This window comes from Pavona decussata, unplaced genomic scaffold (assembly GCF_977016875.1).
Source record: "Pavona decussata unplaced genomic scaffold, jaPavDecu1.1 SCAFFOLD_114, whole genome shotgun sequence".
Classification (NCBI taxonomy): domain Eukaryota; kingdom Metazoa; phylum Cnidaria; class Anthozoa; order Scleractinia; family Agariciidae; genus Pavona; species Pavona decussata.
The window spans coordinates 6,632,039-6,654,781 of record NW_028145528.1 but is presented as its reverse complement, the minus strand read 5'-3'; the positions used below and the strand labels follow the sequence as shown (position 1 = coordinate 6,654,781).

Sequence of the window (22,743 nt, the reverse complement as noted above, 5' to 3'; positions counted from 1 at the left end):
GAGCCCGCGAATCTCACTTCAGCGGAAGGTACCTCAAAGTGGTCATGCGCGTTAGTTTCACGTGGAAAAACCCAATCTCGTACCCAGAGTCTTCAGGCTTTTTGGTCAGCGGGGCAACGCCGGGAAGACTCTGGGGACATCGAATTTTATTACCGCAGGATTTCTGCGGTAAAACAATGGAAACCGTTACGGAACAGCCAATCAAAAAAATTGAATTTTTTCGATGTCCCCAGAGTCTTCCCGGCGTTGCCCCGCTGACCAAAAAGCCTGAAGACTCTGGGTACGAGATTGGGAAAAACCAATCTCGTTCCCAGAGCCCACGTGTCTTTTGGTCAGCGCCAAGACACGGAGTCTTGGCGCTGACCAAAAGACACGTGGGCTCTGGGAACGAGATTGTGGAAAAACAACATGGCGGACGAAATGATGGAAAATTGCTCTTTTCATGAAATGGGTTTGGACGATCGACTGGTGAAGGTAAAAGTTATTTTAGTCACCCATGTAAATAAAAAAATGCTTAGTTTGTGCTTGATGCCGTCTTTTGGTTTCGTTTGTCAGGCGATAGCGAAATTGAACTGGTCCCAACCGTCGCCAATTCAGGTAAGTCAGGCTTATTCGCACTGTTCTACTCTAAAGAATGCAGGGCACATATTTATTGAAGCATCTACCACTCGTTACCTTACACGCCACACTTCACGCGTATAACATTTACTCGCCTTTGTTTTGTCCACTACTGTGGCGAATGAACCACCACCTGGAGTTTCACTGAATCCATGGCTCTCAAACTTCCCTGTAGTTAGTGTCTGAATGGCGCATAAAACATGTCAGTGTTGCGTTCCCTTAGGCTCTCAGATATTTTTTCATGACAAGCCGACTGTTTAACGACAGCTTGACTAGCTTTTTTCTTTATCACACACTGTGTATTAATCTTGTTATTTCGAACTACATGTAGTCGTGATACTTTAAATTTTACATTCCTTACCATAGCTTTTACCATGTACATGTATGTAGCTTAAAAATGCCGTATAGTGTATTTAGCTTTACTGGTAGTCTATGTTATTTGGCAGGAAAAAGCCATTCCTTTGGCTTTGGAAGGAAAAGATATTTTAGCAAGAGCCAAAACTGGATCAGGAAAAACAGCCGCGTAAGTAGGAGGAGATTTTTAAATGTAACTTAATTTACGTGACTTGTAGTCTTTGCCCTTTAAGCCTCAATATTGATATGCATGTTCTCTGACACTATTCCCAGGATGTTTCTTAGGGTGTTTAACCCATTAAGCACCAGCCGTTTCCAGAGGTTTTCCAAAAGTCAGCAAAATTGGCAAAGTGGTTATTTCCTACCCCATGTGCAGTAAAAAAACATAACTTACAGGGCAAAAAAAACAACACCCCTTTGGTCTAAGATAGTTAAAATTACTAATTATGGAATAAAATACCCTAGTTGCCAATTAAAAATTTTCCAAAAAACAAACTTGAGGGTAAAAATTTCCGAAATTTCGATGTAATTTGATCCGCGCGTCACGTGGGTGAAATTTGATCAGTCTCAAGAGCATGTGTTTGTTTACGCAAGATTACACAGTTGTCACGTTTTCTCAATAAAAATAGAAAGAAAAACACACAGAAAGCTTTTTTAAATTAAAAATTTATTCAGAAAAGTCTTTGTTTACGCCTTAGAAAGAAACGCGTATAATTATAAATGCGAGACGAGCGACGCGCAAGCGATTTGAAGGAAGAACAAGTCCAATTCGAAGCGAATTTATCGACCCGTGCGGGGCACGTTTTTCAAATATTTCGCAAAAACTATTCAGAGTACAAAGAATCGATCAATTAGAGTAGTATTTCAGTACAAATTCACAATCAAACCTGTAATTTTTTGGCTGTTGAATGTCCAGAAGTGCTCTAAAATTTCGCGGAAAGTCCGTGGCTTGAACAATGATTTGAGCTGTCCGCTCGCTCGTCGCCTGGATAAAACAACAATTCGTACTCGAAGCGCAATTTCTTCGCCGTTATTTCTCGGATTTTCGCTGTCGAAACTGTTGAGTATTCCTTAGCAGTTCTTCTTTCGATTTACCATTTCGAAAAGGTGTGTTTTCTTTCGGAAAAAGCGAAAATCGGCGACTAAAAATTTAGCTGCGCGGCCCACGAGGCAACAAAAATTGAAATCGGACACCAATTCCTAAAGGCAAAAAGCTTTTTTGTCTGGGCCCCCCTAAGACCTAAAAATATATGCGCAGTAAGTGGATTCTGATTGGTCAGTCCTTTCTGAAGACAATGAGAACAATAGGGGACAAAAAATTCCCTTCTAGGGGAGGTAGGCTCAAATCGTGGAGTGCGCGCAAATGCGCCCAAAATCGCGGCCGGTTTTGGCCGGCACGGTGCGTAATGGGTTAAGTTGGAAGAATTAGATATTTCAGCTTTGGTGATCATTTCCATTATTTTTAATACCTGCATGTTTGAACAAGTACTGATAATTATTATGAGGAGAAATTAGATTCTGGTCACTGTTGGGGTTAAGCTTGAAACATCTTGTCATTCTGCTGTATACAGTTCTCTCAAATTGATTTATGACAATTTGGACTGGTACGTATATGTTAAGGGAATAACAATTATTTATACACTAGTTATAAAATAATAGGGGAGTAAGGATGGCGTGGTGACACAATATTGGGGAGAGCAGGGATGGCGCAGTGGTGAGAGCACTTGTCTCTCACCATGTGGCCTGGGTTTGATTCCTGGACTCGGCATTATATTTGGGTTGAGTTTGTTGTTGGTTCTTATCCTTGCTCTGAGAGGTGTTTCTCCGGCTACTCAGGTTTTCCCCTCTCCTCAAAAACCAACATCTCCAATATATTAATATTGATCTGGAGAGTGTCCTTATACTGTAAAGTGCATTTGATCATCTCATCATGGAATTATGCGCTATACAAATATATAAATTTACTTTTTATATTTTATGTACCTTTCAATATTAAGGTGCTAAGTTTTTAGTATCACTGCTACCTCCCCTCTTCGTTGCATGGCATCAGTAGTATCATACATGTATATCAACCTTGGGATAGAGGTTGTGCCATAAATTACAGCTGTATCTTTGGTATTTTAAAGGACTATTTTCTATTTCACTCTGAAAAACTTCCTCTGTTTTCTTTTTGACCATGGTTAATTCTAACATTATTACATCTAGATATGCAATACCAATGATCCAAAGAATACTACAAGATAAGCAGGTACGGTAGATTATTTCAAAAATAAATAAAAAATTTTTACTTGTCATACTATAGCTAAAAATTATTTGCTAGTTAAGTAATTATACAGACAACTCTCTCGTAAGCGACCACCCTTGGAGCACGTCAAAGTGGTCACTTATAAGAGATGGTTGCTTACGGGAAAGATCAATGAAATAAGCTTAATATTGGTTTATTTAATTAATTACATAAAATATTACCTTAGCAGCTAAAATTAGACAAATAGAAACTAATTTATTTGATTTTTTCATATCTATTCATTCTTCTGATGAAACTTTGTGTAACGTTTAGGAACAGATCACTGTAACAATTTCCGTTTACTTACAGATCTAATTACAGCCATCTTCTCTGTCTGTAAACTGTTATTATCTATCAGCGGTCCGGGGTAGCATCATTAAAAATTGAACTTTTGTCACTTCTGAGTAATGATTTACTAACAGTCATACGTGATTGTGTTTGGTGATCGCTTACCGGAAACAGAAAACAAAAGAATATGTGTAATTTCTAGCCTACATGTTAAAAGTGGTCACGGTCTCTTAAGAAATTTGAGTGGTGGTTGCTTACGAGAGAGCTCTTGAAACAGTATTTAACTGAGAAGCAAAATGGTTGTTCATGAAGTGGTCGCTTACAGGAGGTGTTCGTTTACGAGAAGTGGTCACTATGAGAGAGTTAACTGTATTTTGGTTCGACACTTTTTTTCTTGTGACAATTTTATACTTTGTATTTATTCCTTGTAGGCTAATTCTTCAAGTGGTGGTGTAAGAGCTCTTGTTTTGGTTCCCACCAAAGAACTTGCAAAGCAGGCTCACAGAAACATCAAGGTACATTATTTTTATGTGGACAGCTGCATGGGGTCCTTCTTGACTCATTTCAATAATAAATTATTGTAACTCAATTATTATTTAATACTAGTAATCAAGTAGTAAGATCAAAAACAGTAATGATGATTATGCCTTGAACTACTGTAACTCTGTATAGTCTCGAATGCTAGATTTTGGGAAGGTTGAACAACATCACAACCTTTCAAATTCTGTTACATCTTACATTATTTTTCCAAATTCTGAGTGCACAAATATGATTTTGCAGGTACCAACCTAAACCTTAGACTTGACATTATTAATGTCAAGTTTTGTCTATAATATCTTGTATTTCTAGGAATTATCACTGTATTGCTCTCGTGAAGTCAGGGTTGCTGATGTTGCCCAGGGAAATCTCTCAAGTACCAAGTAAGAAAACCCTCAGCTATAGAACTGTTGTTTACAACAGGTACAATCCTGACCAAAGTGTTGAGACGATTACCAAAACTCAACATGAAATACCTCCCCACTCCCCCATCCCCATGCAATGTTGTCATGTTGCTAGGTTATACTACAGTCCAAATGATTTCAGTGGCTACAGCTGACTATCAACCCTGCTTGGGGGAAGGGGTGGGAGGGCTTCCAAAAATTCGCAATGATGGCACCACCAAGCTTATGGTGACTGGTTATAGATATCCAGAACACAATTGTGTGCTTCAAACACTATTTTCATATCTGTCCCAGAAAATATTTGCCAGAATAATTTTGTAGATTAATTTTAAAAATATCAAAATGCAATGCAAATCGGAGCATTGAAAAGAATAATAAAAGCACTATTTGATGTAATTTTATAAATTTTCGATTTATTTTGGTCTTTATTCAAGGTCTCTGTTGATGGAGAGCCCAGATATTGTAGTTGGGACACCAAGTGTACTGCTGGGTCATGTACAAGCTAAAGTAAGAGCTACACATAGCAGTATTGAAGTTATAGTAGTTTAAGAAAGTAAATGATACACATGGTTACATACATGTGCAGCTGAACATAGCATATTTCCAATGTTTTTTTGTTTCAAACAGCCAACCCAAAGTCAACTCATACACCCTGCTATTCATGCACTATTGTATTTGTACTAATAAATTATACGTTACCTCCCTGCTACTTGTAATTAATGATTTCAAAATAGCTTTCAAATACAAGCTGCAAAGGCTATGTTTATAATATTAGGATGCTTCTAATGTCATATCTTGAATCTTGATTACACCTGTACATAATTATAGGAACTCACTTGCCCTTACTTGTAATGTATGCTTTGCTTTTGATAACAATAATAATAATAATAATAATAATAATAATAATAATAATAATAATAATAATAATAATAATAATAATAATAATAATAATAATAATAATAAAGTTAGTGATTAGTTGTTACGGTTCAGTCTTTGTGAGGTTGGCTACGGTTTGCCGCTCAACCATCATTTGCTTACTGGTTCTGGGCATCCAAAAGTTTACACTGCCTTGAATAATAATTAATAGTTACTATTGCCATGATACAGGTAAGTAAGTGCAACTTGAAAGTACATGACTGTAATCATATATCTGAACCTGGGCAGTTTAATAAAAGGCATGATGTGTTTGCTTACTTGAATGCTATAGTTAAGATTCGTGTTTACTTCATGTTACATGATTACCTTTCGCTTGTGTGTAAGAAACCTTGACACACATTCATTACCCCTCTGGGTTTTTTCCACCATTCGATGAATTCACATACAATTGCTGAGGACATACTCAACAGTGTTCAACTTATAGTTGCTTGTGTAAACAAAAATGAAAATTAAGACAAATTAATGTTAATAAATTGTTTGTGAATTTAGTGATGTAAATCTCACATATTCAATTCACATAGTCTACTAAGGACAAGCATGACTTTACACATTCAAGAAAATAAAGACTTCTTCCCTAAATGCAGATCTGAGGTTCGAGTTTGTTTCTAAACACCTGCGTAAAATTAGTTTATGCTCCAGTAATTCTTGTACAATGTAAATTGCATAGGGCATGAGGTGATTTACATAGCAAGAAACAAGTTATAACTGATAACTTACTTTTGAGTAGTACTACATATGTGAGCAGAGAAAATCAGGCAAAAATTCAGTCTTAAGGCTACTCCAAGGGTTTGCAGGGCTACTTTTATGAGGTGTATGTATACTTTGGGGACTTGAGGGTATGCAGATTTGTTTAATGTGGGCCGATCAAAGGGTGTTTTAACAAATTATTACATTTCTTGACATTTCAGAATCTTGACCTTAAAGTCAGTCTTCAGATGCTGGTGTTTGATGAAGCTGATCTCGTATTTTCGTATGGCTATGAACTTGATTTGAAGACATTATTGAGGTACAGTAAGTTGTAATATTCATATAGAATTTATCAATTTCAAAGTTAACATCTTTCAGTGGTTTGTTTGAAAATGTTCTTGACATCACCTGATTGCACTTACATGTATAATTATGTTGCGTAATTTTGGTCATGACTTGTGTCCACGCCTGAAAAAAAAACCGACAAAAATGCAGTAACTGACAGTCCATTGACTGTACAAACAACAAGTAAATAAATACACTTTACCTTGAGAGGTGAGGAGGTGTGGTCATGTGTGGTGTATTGGTTAGTGAGTTGGAATTTCAATCAGATGAATGAAGGGTCAGAAGTTTGAGGCTAGGTAAGGTTGCTGTGTTGTTTCCTTAGATAAGAAACATTGTTTGACATTGTCTCTTTTCATCCAAGTGTATACATGTAAATGGGTACCAGCAGCATACTACTGGGGGCAACCCTCTGATAGACTAGTATCCCATCCAGGGGGGAGTAGCAATACTCCCAGTTGCTTCATGTGACAGAAACGGGGTTAAGCTTTAACCTTGTGGGCCACTTACACTGTATATGTACCTGGTTGTAGTGTTGCTTTTATACCTTTTCACTTTACTTTGAGAAATGAACAGACAAAAGGTAAAAAAATAAAAAATAAAAATAAAAATAAAAATAATAATAATAATAATAATAATAATAATAATAATAATAATAATAATAATAATAATAATAATAATAATAATAACAAATAAGAGTGAAGGTTTGATTGTCTTACAATCTTTGATTGTGTACAAGTCATGTATCTCTAACTTGAATTGTACATGTATGCTGTTGTACGTCACAATAGTTGTGAATTATTGGTACAGCCACAGGTGTAATGTACTGTAACAACTTTTATTGCAGTCATCTTCCAAAGATTTATCAAGCATTTTTGATGTCTGCAACTTTAAGTGAGGTGTGTGTTTTACATTGGAAAAAATTAATATTAATATTAAGTTATACTCAATGAAAGTACTTTTATTGCTGTAAACAGCAGATGTTTGTAATGAACTTAAGAACTCAAGAAAATTCTGAATGAGCTTTAGAAAGAAGTGAAACCCGTGACCTTTCATACATACTAATTTGATGCTGTGACCCCTACGTTAACCAGAGATTCATGGTTTGTGGTTCATCCTGTATTAACTATTATAGTGTGGTTTCACCAGTTACTGTCAGTGCATAATTTAAACAGAATTTTATGTATTGATTTTTTTTGAAGAACTTGTTAACTACATTACACAGACTCTGCATGTATTTTCTAAGATAACTAAGTACAGAATGTGCAAATGGGAAAAACATGGAAAACCTTCAACGTTAAAGTTTTTCATTAAAATTTTTAATAAACAGCATAACAAATTTACTTGTACATTTTCAAAGTTGCTGTAAAATTAATGTGAGGTAAAAGTTTTGAAGATTCTTCAATGCATTATTTTTTCTCTTTCCACAGGATGTTACAGCTTTAAAGAAGCTTGTTCTTCACAATCCAGTGAGTGTACTGTACATAAACATGTATATTTTTTTAATCATAATTAACAGAATGAGTGTAAATTTCGTTAAGTGGGGCACCATTGCATTTCCCTTACTCATCTCCTCCAAGAGTGCTGGCACCAGATTCATAAGGTCCTCCTAATTGTTTAAACATTTTTCTTAACAATTGACTATTATTATTCCACCAATTGCACAGTTCTAATATCAGACGCTTTCGATAAACATTTAAGAATAAAAATCAATGATAAAATTTGAATGACGTTTCGATGACTCGCTCATCATTTTCAAATTCTAAAAAGTCAGATTGTTAAAAGTTCTTTGTATATTTAGAATGTGTGTGAAGTCTCGTTGCACGTGATTAAAACCTATGTGCAATGTGGAATGTACTGAGTGTTAATTAGGTACTAAATAGTTTTGCTTTTATTGAGTCTGATTGAGTGTTCAGTTTGGGTTTCTTTTCCTGGATAAAAAGCATTTCGTAGATCAAGCATTCAAATTTCCCACGACATTTCTTCAGTATAGTGAATTGTTCACTTTTTAGAATTTGAAAATGATGAGCGAGTCATTGTACGTCATTCAAAATATTTATTGTTGATTTTTATTCTTTATTGCACAGTTGTAGAAAATATACTACCCACCACATGGAAGGTCACTGGAAATCTGAGGGGGGCAGGGGATCTCAAACACCAAAATTTTGAAGAAAAGTATAAAGCTAAACTGGATTTTCCAAAGGGGTGGGGGATCAAACCCAAAAAACTTTTGTGGGGAGGGTATGGATATTTTCTGGAAGAACATATTTAGAGACAATTCTGAGGATACATCTTTACTTAGGAGGGTTTTGTGAGTTGTATTCCAGGGTTCCCATTATGAGTTTTCATCGACTGCATGATCACCAAGCTTACTGATGCTTGTTCTGGTGTTTATTTGGTTTTCATGTCATTTGTTTTACAGGTTACCCTTAAGCTTCAAGAGTCTCAACTTCCATCTGATGACAAACTTACACAGTATTTTATAAAGTAAGTTACTTGCTAATGAGGTTGAGTTTTTTAACATTTTTAGGAGGGGGTGGATGGGTTGAAGAATGCACGGAGTGGGGGAGGGGTGGCTGAGGGAGGAAGAGTCATAGGAACCCAAAGGAAGGGGGTAATGAAAAAGAGCAAAGGATGTGGCCTGATCCCCCTTCCCACCCCCCTCCCCTCCTCCACCACCCAACAACTGTTAAGATTACATTCTAGAACTTTTGACTCTCGCTGTTCTAAGTGCATGCAGAGTGTCCGATGGGTTGGACTGAAGGGTGTGTTTGGATAATATTTGGAGATTGTTCTACACATAATAAAAATAAACTGTGCAAAGTTGCTTCTATCTGTGTTTCAACAATGTATGAACTCTTATTTCTAGATGTGAAATGGATGAAAAGTTCCTTTTAATATACACTCTTCTAAAGTTAAGGTAAGAGGAATAATTTTGTTTGGTACATGTAGAGCTCTATCAAATGAATATACATTGAAGATATGATTTCAATTCATTGTCAGAAATATTTTATCCTATATATTTTTTTCACTTTTTATTTCAGACTTGTTCAAGGGAAAACCATTCTTTTTGTCAATGGGATTGATAGGTGTTACAGGTAATGGTGAGGTATTTGAGTTACAGTTCAAGTTGTATGTTCAATTAGACTTTCACGTTCTACATTGTACATTGTAATTTCTGACAGAATAAAGCATTTCAAAATTCAAATGAGTTGAATACATACATTACATGTTTCCATCAGAAAGAATACTGTTACCCCAGCATGATATTTACCATGCTGCTGTCTTATCATCTTTAAGAACTATTCCTAGTCTACTGTTTCAAAAGAATGTTTTTTTGTTTTGTTTTTGTTTTTTTTTTTTTGTTTTTTTGCTTGAGCAAGTTGAAGGTTGGAGAGTGCTTTAAGCTGACAGTTGCAGAGTTGTTGCCAAATGGACAAAGTATCTCACTTTTATTCCTCAACAAAAAATATCAGAATTAAAATAACTTACTAGTAACAGAAGTATCATTTTCCAGAACCTATTTGACGGTCTTTAAAAAAGACACTACAGGTACATGTACATGTACATATACACTGTAAATATAATCGTTCTTAAAGTGCACTTAACCCCCAATTTTTTTTTTCTCTTCAATAAATCTTTGAACCTGTTCGAAACATATTGCACTATTTGGCGCCTTTTTTAACCAAATCTTGACTTTTTAAAGGCTGTAAAAGTTACAAAATCTAGCCATCATCTGTCCCATGACCGAGCTAGTAAGGGACATGGCTCTATTCCTTACTTGACGTCACAAACTGATTTTCATTGTATTAAGTCTTTGTGAAAATGCACGCAAAGCAGTTTGTGACATCATGTAAGGAATAGACCCATGCCCCTTACTAGCTCGGTCATGGGAGAGATGATGGCTAGATTTCGTAACTTTTACAGCCTTTAAAAAGTCAAGATTTGGTTGAAAAAAAAAGGGGGGAAAAGGCTTAATGTGTTTCAAACAGGTGCTAAGATTTCTTTAAGTGAAAAAAAATTTGGGGGTTAGGTGCACTTTAATAATTTGTAAGGTAATTCTATTCTTTTTGCAGACTCAAACTCTTTCTTGAGCAGTTTTCTATCAAAGCCTGTGTGCTAAATTCTGAACTACCACACAATTCCAGGTAATATTTTGGTTTATATTTATTTTTGTGGCGTGTGTGTGTTTATTTTGAACTCTTTCATTAGAGTTGAATAAGGATTGGCAGGGTGACGTGAGGATTGTGTGGTGTACTACATACATGTTTATTAAATATACATGTATCGTTGCTGCATTTTTTTGCGCATTTTAGACTGCACATCGTGGAAGAGTTCAATCGAGACATCTATGACTACATCATAGCGTCTGATGAAAGTGTTTTTGATGCCGTTGCCTCATCATCTAGTATCCTTTGTTTCATATCTATAAATCAATGAATAATGAAAGAACAAAGGAACGAATTACCAACCGAAAGTATAAACAAATGAATGGACGGACAGACGGATGAACAAACCACAAACAAACGAACAAATGGACAAAATAGATAAACTTGTAAGGGGCTCAGTCTATGATTCAAAACTGTTAACCTTATAATATAACATAATTAACTCTAGTTGTAGCTGATAGCGCTAAGGATGTATTAGTTATTTTCCCTTGCAAACAATGATATAATTTTTTCAATGTGAGTCAGGCCATTGGGACTGTTGTAAGCACCCCCTCACCCACCAAAGTGATAAGTAGAATTGAAAGAATAATTGATCTGATCAAGAACCTTCCAATAAAGTGACCTTTTGGCAAATTTCATTAGAATCTTTCAGGTTACTCTTCCTTTCTCTATCTCGCTTGGTGCGTAGTTTTCAGGAGTTCCACGTCATAACCAGTCTAACTTCATTTACATAATTATTTGTACCTTTTAATCAGGCTTTGCAGTCACATAATTTATAAGAGGAAGCATCCACCAAAATCCACTGTTGAAACGTTTCTGATGAACCATGCCCCCACCCCCCTCCCTCCCTTGTAGATTCATGCCTTACGCTCTTATCTCGCAGACCTCTCCTGAGCAGGGAACCGAATTGTTTACTCAAATATTAGTTGTTTACCATTTGCAAGAAAACCGATAGGTTCACGCTTGAATAACATTGGCAAGGCGTTATTGAAAAGCAGCATACTATTAAAAAGAAAAAGATAACGCTTACCATTATTTTACAATGTCGCGCGGATCTCCTTGATTAGAGATTAGAAATTGGAGAATCTACAAGTGCACAAATTTCCCGACCTCAGTTTCATTTCGAATGGAAAACGAGGAATGCTAAAAATTCCGAAATTTGCGAAAATTTTCTGATCATTGCACTGTAGATAGCCAACTGAAATTTCTTTTTTGTTTGTGCAAATGATAAATAATCATTATCGTGAATGATGGCTCGGAGAAAAGAAAACCGAGTTCTCGCAACCGGAGTCGGATCTATGACCTTCCGGTTACTAGTTCGGATGCTCTACCACTGAGCCTCAAGACATTGTGGGAGCTATCCTGCGTGCTGTTAGGATTTGAATGTCGATGTGTGGCATTAGCGCATAGCGCATATTGCAATGGATATTATCTTTATTATTTAATTGGAACATTTACCCCCAATCAAGATTCTGGTTTTACTTTTAATTACTAAATCTAAGTTTCCTTAACCGTCAAATTATCAGCAAATATTAAGAAAACGAAAAAGTAAGTATGATTTTAAACAGTGCATGTACTAAAGTTTGAACGATGACGATTTGAAATGCATTGTCTTTCGCCGTGTTGTAGTTGCTGATTTCGGGAAATGTAAGTTTTAGCTCTAACAACAATAACAACCTAAATTTTCCCTTAGGAAAAAGAAAGACAAAGAATATGGAGTATCAAGAGGAGTGGATTTCCAAGGTTTGTTTCCAGCCACTAATACAGGTCATGAATATTTCAGGTTGATGATTTTCAATATCTAAATAAAATTTTCATAAAAAGTTCCTCTTTAAATTCCTGGGCCAGGTAGTTCGAAAGCCGATTAACGCTAATCCACGATTAAAAGTTAATCGAGGTTTTCATCTCGCTCGTTAAGAATGAGTTTGAAGGCTAACGTCAAGCTAAAGGTAAAGAAAAGTCTAAGGCAATGCTGAAGGACAAAAATCCTTTGGAAGAATCTTTATTGATTTATAATTAAACTCGAATGAAAGTTCACGTTAACTCCAGGATTAGCTTATTAATCGGGCTCTGAACAACTGGGCCAGAAGGATTATTTGTTACTGCAGCAAGATGGAAACGGCAATGCATACTGAACAGCACATGTACTCATGAAGACTAAATTGTTGACAACGATCAACCCATCTTGAGGTACATGTAGCTAGGGAGTAAATAAATGCACACAGCATTTCCGTTTTGCTACAGAAAATAAAATCTCTTTATTTGCAGTACACTGCAAGTGTAATACTAAACATGTGCGTTCATAACACTCAGCATCTTCATACAGTGTGTGTGAGAGGAATTTATTTATCGTCTCTTTTTTAGGAGTTGAGAATGTTATCAATTTTGATTTCCCCACAACTGTTGATGCCTATATTCACAGGGTAGGAAGGTAAGATATAGAGCTTTACATGTTTTGTTGTTAAGCCAAGTCAGAAGTTAGTTTTCGGTCCTGCTTGATTAAAAGATTAATAGTGTTTACTATAAATGATTGTGTGTCGTTTGTTAGATTTATTTGTTCACGTTTACTCCGTAGAAACAGGTTCATTATACGTAACTATAATATAACTCTTTTTAAGACCTCAGACGCAAAACCAAGTTACAGTGGAACCCGGTTAAAATATACACTTAAGGGACACGCCAAAGTGTCCATGTTATCTGGGTGTCCATATTAAGCGCGCTCTCCCAACAAACGTCAAAGGCACATGTTCAAAGATGTACATTTTTGAAAAGTGGTACAGTTTGTCATATCGAGTGACTTCTGATTACGCTGCTGTGATGTTCCTTGAGTAACTGAAGGGTTTTACGCAGAACTTTTTTTTTATCATAAGGGACAGTTTACGATGATAGTCGGTCTTGAACCGATGAAAGTATTTACATCTTCGTTTTGCAGGACAGCGCGTGGTGATAATGTCGGGACTGCTTTGTCCTTTGTGACTGCAAATGACCACAAACTGCTTAAACAAGCCGAGGAAGAACTTACCAAAGAGTTCACAGGTACTTGATGCGTGTCTGCTTAAACATGCATACATACTTTATTGTTACCTCCCCAATGGGGCTTTTCAGGAACAATTATTTAAATACTAAAGTTACTAATAACTGTACAATCAAAATTAATCAAATTTAAGAAAACTTTCACAACATTATCTAAACTTTATAATCGAGAAAAATACTAAAAATAAATGAAGTTCAGGGAGTATTTACAAAATTGTCCAAAAGCTTATTCTTTAAGATACGTTTAAAACTTGAACCGAACGGCTTGATTTTAAAAGGGGGTCTAAATTGTTCCAAAGTCCAACAGTTCTGTAATAAAATGTTCTTTGTCCTGAGGCTGTTTTAAAAAGAGGTACATTAAGCTTTTGGGCACTCCTAGTTGTACTCTTGGTAAGTTGCTTGCGGGTAATGAATTGTGACGTCAGATATTTGGGGGCGTGTCCGGAAATGCATTAAAAAGCCATGGTAGCTTGGCGGTAGTATAGTTGGTCGTTATCGGGTAACCAAGACAAATTTTTTAACTTCAAATGCCATAGTTATAAAGCTGTGTTTTTCTAATCAATGAGGAGTGTGTTATTTATTCTACAGGCTGGATTAATGCCTTTTATAGCGTTTATTAGATCACATCTTTCGTTTCTGATTTTAGCTTTTTGTTTTGAGCGTTTTAAAAATTTTGTCCTTTTAAATAGTTTTCCAAACGTAGTTTTTCATTTCTATGCACACAGTTAATCAGCTAAATTGTAGGTTTTCACTGGTAGCGGGGGTACAGACGGTGGGACCTGAAAAATGCTAGGCACGTCTTATACTAAGGCCCAGATAAATTTGAAAAACTCAGACTTCTTTTTTCCGGCTCTGTTTAACCTTCTGTCCATACCAAAAACAACGTTTTTAAGCACCGCGAACGGATCCGGGGGCCCGTTTCTCGAAAGTAACGGTCACTTTTCGGGCCCGAAATCAAAATCTGAAGGCTAAAAGCGCGGGTCATAGCTAACAAACCAGTCCATTTGTTTTGTTAACTGATAGTATATCATATTATCTGTAAAACTATTGAAACCTTGATCTTGAATGTAAACAGCAACAGCATTCCGGGTCCGTTAATTATCGGGACTTTCGAGAACGGGCCCCAGATCTCTTGTTGTTGTAAATGGTCTCCAGTTAAGGTAATTTTGAAAACGCTGACTAGGTGTTTATATAAGTTTGGCGGGCGAAAAGAGGGCTTTTTGAAAACACAGACGTTAAGGCCTGGTTAAACTAGGAAACATTGTTACGGAAACACTGTTGCGGAGGCAAATGTTTCCCAATTTAGCCGAGCGGGAAACATATGTTGCGGAAACAATTTTGCTGCTCGGAAACAAGAAAATGTTTTTGCCTCAGGTCAAAAACATTTTTGCTACCCGGACACAAATTGTGCCTCCGAAACATATGTTTCCCAGTTTAGCCACCATGAAAGCAATGTTGACTAGTTTCCAGTGCTGCTCATTAAAAATGTTTCCTAGCAACAAAGTCAGTTTATTATTATGCGCATGCGTGACCCTCTGTTTTTCGAAACAATGTTTCCTCGTTTAGCCACCGGGGCAGCAAAACATTTGGTTTGCTTCCCGCTAATTTAGCCACCACGAAAACATAACAAGAAACAATGTTTCCGCAACAATGTTTCCTAATTTAGCCAGGCCTTTACAGTGGTAATCTGCGCACGCTCGACCCTGTTGTTAGCGTTTTGGGAGCGAAGGAGCGTTTAAGTGTGGACGGCACAAACGATACGAAAAATACAGCTTAGACGATAAACGTTTGTGAAAACGCCTTTTTCAAATTTGTCTAGGTTAGTGTAAGATAGCTGAATGAATGGAGCCCGCAGCGTCTAGCAGATTACCAAATAACAAAGGCAACCGGCAATTATCTAGCATTCCGTCCAGGAAGCTGTTATTCTTTTTATTCTGAAGGAAACGAAGTTGGTCGGTGACAATGTTTGCCACCATAGGTTTATAGAAACGTTTCAAGGCTTGTTTATTGTCCATACAAAATACGAAGTGCGCATAGCACAATCAGTGTCCACCTTTTTTTGGAAGGAAACAAGTTACGTAAATAGTAATGATTACTAAAAACTAGATCATTGTAAAATGCAATTCCAGTGATTTGATTGGCATAGCGACCATGGTATATGAGCCATTATACCATGCCCGAGAAATAGCGACCACTTATTAGACTGTCTTCTTGTTGTTCTTGCAAAGCGAAATCAGCAAGATCTAGAAAGATTTTTTGATTGTTTTTAATAAAACAATTATCCCACTCACGCTTGTTGGATATGAGATCATTAAAGCCAAATCGGCGCGTATCGTTGGCTATCTATCATCTCATATCCAACGCGCGTTCGTGGAATAATTGTTAACTAACATAATTTTCTGTTCTCATTGTGATACATGTAATACGTTTGAACATTTCAGGAGAAAAGAAAGAGATTTTTAAACCATATCAATTCAAAATGGAGGAGATTGAAGGATTCAGATATCGAGCACAGGTATCAAAATAGCCAAGTTACAGTAAATCTCCTCTTGCTTGCTCTCTTTTAAAATATATACTCAGCCATTATATGGCATTTTGTGTTATTTATGCATTAACCGTGATTTTCTTGTCTGTTTCCTTCAGGACGCACTCAGAGCGGTAACAAAATCGGCAGGTCAGTCCACCGACAAACGTCTTCAGTTACTGGTAGCTTGCTGGGAAGACTGTTTTGTAATTCAACGTTATATGGAATTGAGAGGAACAGAAATTCCATTTTGATCAGGGGAATTTTCGCTTAGAAAAAGACCAATTTCGGTGAAATAGTTCGGGAAATTTCTTTGGGATCCGCGATTGTTCGCCCAACGCTGTTAAATTCCAGCGAATTTTTTTTTCGATAGATCACCGTAGTGTTGGTGGGCTTTTGCGAAAGTTTTGTTTCTAGTACAGGTTTGTATTTGTTTTCGCCAAAATTTGCGACGCTTGGCGAATTTCGTTTGCTTAAGTTAAAGTCTGCACTTTGGTGCAGTTAATTACGACATCTAAGCTTACTAGTGTATTCTACCAGCCTGCGTATACGGACGACTTTCATTGTTTTTTAACGCTTGCTGTTTTACAAGACTCCACAACAAGACATAAAGGCAGAAAACAAACATTTCGTATAATTATTTGTTTTGCCTTTACAGTTAAAGAGGCAAGACTAAAAGAAATCAAGTCAGAAATATTAAATTCTGAGAAATTAAAGGTGAGTCTTTCAAGTGTTAGAAATTGCAAGAATGATAAACATTGAATTCTACCTTTGATATCGAGAACAACATTGTCAAGTTGGTAAATAAGAGTAGGCAAAGGGATCAGTTGTGGTTTGCTGTCCCATTGGTAACAGTAATATTTTTTAACAAAGGACGAAAAGATGTAAGCAAACCAGACATGTTCACATGATGTCTTCGTGTCTTCGTTTTATTGAGCTATCTGTTTCTTCTTGCTGGGATAAATGAAGTCATTGAAATTGATTGAAGTGTTTATACGACTAAGACTTTTCGCACGAATGTTAACCCGTCGGATTTAATGTACAGACTCGAAAGATAAATCACAACATATGACACATTGTTTTATTGTCATTCTGGATGGAAAATTATGTACTGAGTTTGGAAAAACTGAAATCATTGAGTTCCTTACATGCGGCGTACATAAATTTCATTACTGTGCGCGGTGTCAGGACCCCTTGATACTTTTTCTTGATCCCTGGTAAGTTGATTTTCTTAAATGAAAGTAATCCTTTTTCGCTCTGGGCAAGCTAAGGGGACGAACACGGCCACGGCCTTAAGATCGACTACACCACGAAATTGCGATGCACGGTTTGGGAGACGAAAAGAGTCGCTCCCGCACGCGCAAGGTGTTTCTTTAAGCAGAGACGACGACGACGACGACGTCAACGAAAACGGGAATGAAAAATTGCGTTCGCGTTTTCTGAATAAATATGCGATGATTTCTAGGGCGGCTTTTAAGTTCAGAAAGAAAAAAGAAAATTAATTACCATGTGTTCACGTTCTCCATAAAACCTTGAATGTGGTCATTTCACGTCGTCGTTTTGCAGAGGACGACAAAGAAATGTACCAAAGTTTATAACGCACGTGCAGAGCCAGTGTTTTATTGTTTTCTGACGTTCTCGTTTCCGTCGTCGTCGTCGCTGCTTTAGGTTCCAACTATCCCTGATCGAAAACGGCGTGTGCTTGCAGTGCTGCCTCGTACCCAGACCCGTTCTAATAGTTTTCGGATCAAGAAGAAAATTGGGAACGAAATAACGAGGCCAGCAAAACACCTTCTTATCGTCCTTTGTGTTACGAAAACCATTCCAGCTTTCCTTGTGGGCGTAACTGATATTTCCTTTCCTTCCTCATGATTTTTGTTGCTTCAGAGTGTGAGACAGCGTGTCGTGTATAATTTGGCGGCTATTTGACTCCCGTTGTGACACTTTTTCCTAGGCTTACTTTGAAGACAATCCAAGAGACTTTCAAGTGCTGAGACATGATAAGGATCTTCATCCAACAAGAATCCAGCCTCACTTGAAAAACGTTCCTGAGTACCTTGGTGAGTAATAAAATTTTCCCGTCCAAATGCAGCCAAAATCATATCTTAGCAAAAATTTCAAGTGTAATTTTGTGGAGTAATGGGGATAGATGGCACCGTTAAGAGTTTTCGATTGAGTTGTCAAATCATGAGGTTTTATCCCAAGACGCAAAAGAAGGAAGCATCTTTTGCAGCGTTATAAACAGCACTTCATACAAGTACTGCAAACCAGCTTCCATTTGAATGGTCACACATAAGGATTTCCTCCTCAGACCCAAGAGCTAGGTTCACCTTGCGCTACGCAATAAACAGCACCACAGGAAAGTAGGACTCAATAACTTCTATTTGAATGGTTGGACATAAGGATTTCACCCACAGACTCAGAAGTTAGAACCACCGTGCACAGCATAATAAACGGCCATACTTCAGCTCAGAACAACCTCGGTTCGAGGTCCTCACGAAATTCAAAATGGCGGCGGCGTAAACCCTGTATCGCGGAAAAAGTGCAGCGAAGACGAAATCAAGTGTGTCATGTGTAAATTGAAAACCGAGTGTTGAGTATTTCGCAGCGTGTCTCAGGAGGTGCTTACCACTTACATGGAAAACCCGGAAATTCCAGTTGGAAAATCAAATGGTACGCATCATTCCATTTGGAGTACTTCTTAAATTATGGGCTTCTGGTCAAAGTGGTGCATTTTTATTTCTCCTTTTGGGATTTACAGCTGATGTTCATACATTTTGCATGTTATCCATCTGTTATTAAGACAAGCCTAATGCTGAAAATTTCCATCCGGGTGGTTTGCGTAAATGGTAAGCACCCAGGGTCTTACGAGGACCCTGGGGTCGATGTTGAGCTCAGACGTAAGAATCACGCGCGCTGTTTGAGTGAAAAGTTTAAACTTTTTTCCATGTTGCGTTTTCGTGTCTTACAGTTCCTACCTTTCGTGTTATATTTCAGTTCCAGTAACTCTTCGACCTTCCATGGCGAAATCCTCACGAAAGAGAAGACGTCCGCACCTATCCTCACAGAAAAGCACTCACAACCCACACGGCAAGGTAAATTTTGAAAAGACATTTTTTTCGCGTCTGATAGTTTGAGGGCTCTATTTCTAAAGAAACTGGAGAAAATGGGAAAAGAGGGAAAATTTGACTGCAGCCCGGCGGGAGCAGCATTGCCGGCGGAGCTATCGCAAGTGAAAAGACCTGGAAATTAACTTCGGTTGAACCAGCGTATCAATAATGTCGCGCATAAATTTCGCCAAGGAAGTCTATTTTCCTATTATGAATAGTCTTAGGGCGGTATTCAGGTAAGCGTCGTAAAACAAAACCAAAGTAATTACTCTAGCCAATTACAGCAAACGTAAACAAGGCAATGAACCAATCAGAACTCGAAGCAAATACATGTAACCGGCACCAAGCGCGGGAAAACGCTTGGCAGCGAGCTACGATTGGTTTTGTTTCTCACTGGTTGAGAAAATGGCAGGAAGTTTGCTAACCAATCACGGAGCGTAGTGTTAGAGGGCTTCTTGGGGGGAAGAGAACCGCCTCAACACTCTCTCCTTTAACCTTTCTTTATTCTGTACTCTTCAACTTCTCAATCAATCTATGACTCTGCGGATTATTCAATCCGTTTTAACCTGGACAGAACCGACCTGTGAAGGACACGTCTATCATGCATCATGTGATACTTGTCAAACGAAGTACGCTTGAACAATTCCTTTTAGATTTTTATATAGTTCTGGATTAGATCTGGTCAAATTGAAACACGATGAGAAGTTTATAAATTGTAAAGAACACCTTTGGAAAGTTAACACTCTATACTTAATAACAAACTTACAAAGGAAATAACGCTTGGGACAGTTATTCTTGCCGAGTTTTCCTGCAGAAAAAGTCAGAGCTCAAATAGGGAAAAAAATAACACACTCTTATTTCCAGTGTCCTGACATAAAGTGAAGGTTTCGAGATCTGGCCCCTGTTGTTCAAAGAGCGGATAATTGTATCCAGTGAATAAATCGTTATATTATCAAGCGGATAAAATGTACTGCAACGAATACATTTTATCCGCTGCATAGCGACCTATCCGCGCGATAAAGTTATCAGTTCTTTTGACAACTGGGCGTGGACGACAAATCTGTTCTTCTAACGATTGTGAGGTGTCTTTTACGCCTCCCCTCCCCACCAAATCTTCGGCCTTACTGAGTGGTAGTGTTTTGCTATACGTAGTCAATTCGCTACTATCGTACCTTCTTCTGGAGTTCATAACCCGCCTTTCGGCCGGCGTCTAGAGTGATCATCGGCAAAGCTACATTGTTTTGAAACCGCGCAATACGATTTTGGCGTCTTCGCGTAGCAAACATAGGTCATGAGCAAACTTGCTAGTTTGGCAAGTACAAGGCGGTGTATATGAACATTAGAAATTAAAAACCGTGTGAAGCTACTCTCAGGATGTTTTCGCAATGCCCACGCATGCCCGCTTATATATGCCAACTCGAATTTTTGGGTTGAGCCGCTGCTAGGAGACAGAATTTGACGTACAGCTGAAGGCCACTGTTACTTTTTCGTGAAAATCTGTTGTATGGTAAGGATTTTTTCCTAAGTAAGTTTGGCCTGTCATTTTGATCTTGACGTTTTACCCTTAGAAGCACAAGCTGGATCCCTTGAAGAGTTTCAAATACCAAAAACATCAGCAGAAGGGAAATAAGGTGTGGACCCTCTTTTGTACTGATGAATTTTCTATTCGTTGATTTTTCTCTCTCTTTTACCTTTCAAGAGAAAAATTAAACAACAGCTTTTCTTTCTTTCAGGGGCATACGAAAGGCAAGAAGAGTTAACTACTCGTTACCAGGCCTCCCTCCTCCGTGTGTGACCTGGAGCCTGGTTGATAATCACATGCGTCGCTTCCCAGACCTCCCATAAATGCGAGAGCGTGTCTTGGTCGATGACGGGAGTTAGTATGGGGGAAATGTTTGACTAAGCTAAGAGCAGAAATGAAACTTGAAACTGTTGGAAATCTCTCGATTGCTGCAAACGCCACTGACAAGTCCCGAGATCACGATAAATTCCCGTTCGCTAGACGCATCAAACCACACTTGAAGATATCGTTTTAAATTTTGTATTCCCTTCACTGGATTTCACAACGTTTTTGCTAGACTCACAAGCACGCGTTCCTCGAAGATTACAATAATAGCTTTCACGTATTGTAACAAAACCTAATTCTATTGGTTGAACATGATCTTCCATTTCCGAGCCCTGTCACTTTGCCCTAAGTGATTGACATTAAATTTTACAATAATAGAGAGATTTAGCATCGCGTTTACGTGAAATGGCAAACGTCACCTTGCCGTTTCACGTAAAATAGCGTGAGCCTTTTGACTTTAGCTTCGCGTGTGTTTAGCTTTTGCTGTGGTGAGTTCATGAAGAAAAGTGACGTAAGGAGTGAGTTATGAAGGATTTTTAAACATGAAACTTAATTTGCCCTAGTATGACTTGTTGAAAAAGTTATTGGGAAACTTGTTTTCACCAATTAACTACTTACAACGGTGTGAGAAAAAAGGAAGAAATACTTACGTAGTTTTCACGTAGACGGCAAACGCGAAATGTGTACATCCTGTTTTCACTTTGGCAACCGCGAAAAATGGCGGGAAAATCGTGGTCACGTGGTCATTTTTGCCGTTCGCGTTTCTCGTATACGCGCAATCTCGTACCCAGAGTCTTCAGGCTTTTTGGTCAGCGGGGCAACGCCGGGAAGACTCTGGGGACATCGAAAAAATTTCATTTTTTTGATTGGCTGTTCCGTAACGGTTTCCATTGTTTTACCGCATAAATCCTGCGGTAATAAAATTCGATGTCCCCAGAGTCTTCCCGGCGTTGCCCCGCTGACCAAAAAGCCTGAAGACTCTGGGTACGAGATTGGTATACGCGATGTTAAATCTCTCTATTAAAGTCGCTTCCGGTCGGCGATTACAATCAAATAATCAAGTCAAAGAACATGAACGAGATAAAAAGAAAATGGCAACAATTCCAACAAAAGTTCAACAAGGTCACAAAACAGAAAATCATTCCCCCACTGAGCGCGATAAATCAGTTCCTCTGCCCGGGTTTATATTTAGTATTAGAGACATTTAGCACCAGGATTTTTGCGTTAACGGTAAACCGGAAACGGCAGTTTCATGTTAGGCGTTTGACGTTCATGGCTTCTACCGCTTTAGCTACACTGATCACTTGAAGTGGCCGCCATATTGAATTTGCGAACAGCAGTATTGCTGTTTTTCATACAACAACATAAAGATCCATGTTCGCTCTTTCGCGTTAGTTTACTCCTAAACATCAACATAAAGACTTGCTACATACAAATCTGACATTTTTACGTTTCAAAAAATTGAAAAGTACGACTCAAATCGCTGAGGTAAATGACTTACGTGAAAACCTACCTCTCCACGTTGAAAACGCACGTTTAAAACCGCAAACGTAACGTCAGAGCCTTGTCACGTGATCTCTAGCCGTTCGCCGTCTGAGGTTTTTGCCGAAA

The 22,743-nt window shown here is 37.9% G+C and overlaps 1 protein-coding gene across 1 annotated transcript; it reads left to right on the top strand.

Annotated features, from left to right (window-relative positions):
- Positions 1 to 401: 401 nt before the first annotated feature.
- LOC146470508 (putative ATP-dependent RNA helicase DDX56) lies at positions 402 to 21,506 on the top strand. Its single transcript, XM_085122567.1, has 26 exons — positions 402 to 474; positions 556 to 597; positions 1,065 to 1,141; positions 3,178 to 3,220; positions 3,976 to 4,059; positions 4,394 to 4,464; positions 4,920 to 4,992; positions 6,330 to 6,427; positions 7,298 to 7,349; positions 7,881 to 7,919; positions 8,873 to 8,937; positions 9,320 to 9,370; positions 9,495 to 9,548; positions 10,527 to 10,598; positions 10,767 to 10,858; positions 12,146 to 12,167; positions 12,313 to 12,362; positions 12,984 to 13,050; positions 13,552 to 13,655; positions 16,094 to 16,167; positions 16,296 to 16,326; positions 16,835 to 16,893; positions 18,131 to 18,236; positions 19,174 to 19,271; positions 20,855 to 20,917; positions 21,020 to 21,506. The coding sequence occupies exons 1-26, from the start codon at positions 409 to 411 to the stop codon at positions 21,044 to 21,046; spliced, it is 1,680 nt and encodes a 559-aa protein (XP_084978693.1). The 5' UTR covers positions 402 to 408; the 3' UTR covers positions 21,047 to 21,506.
- The last annotated feature ends 1,237 nt before the right edge of the window (positions 21,507 to 22,743 follow it).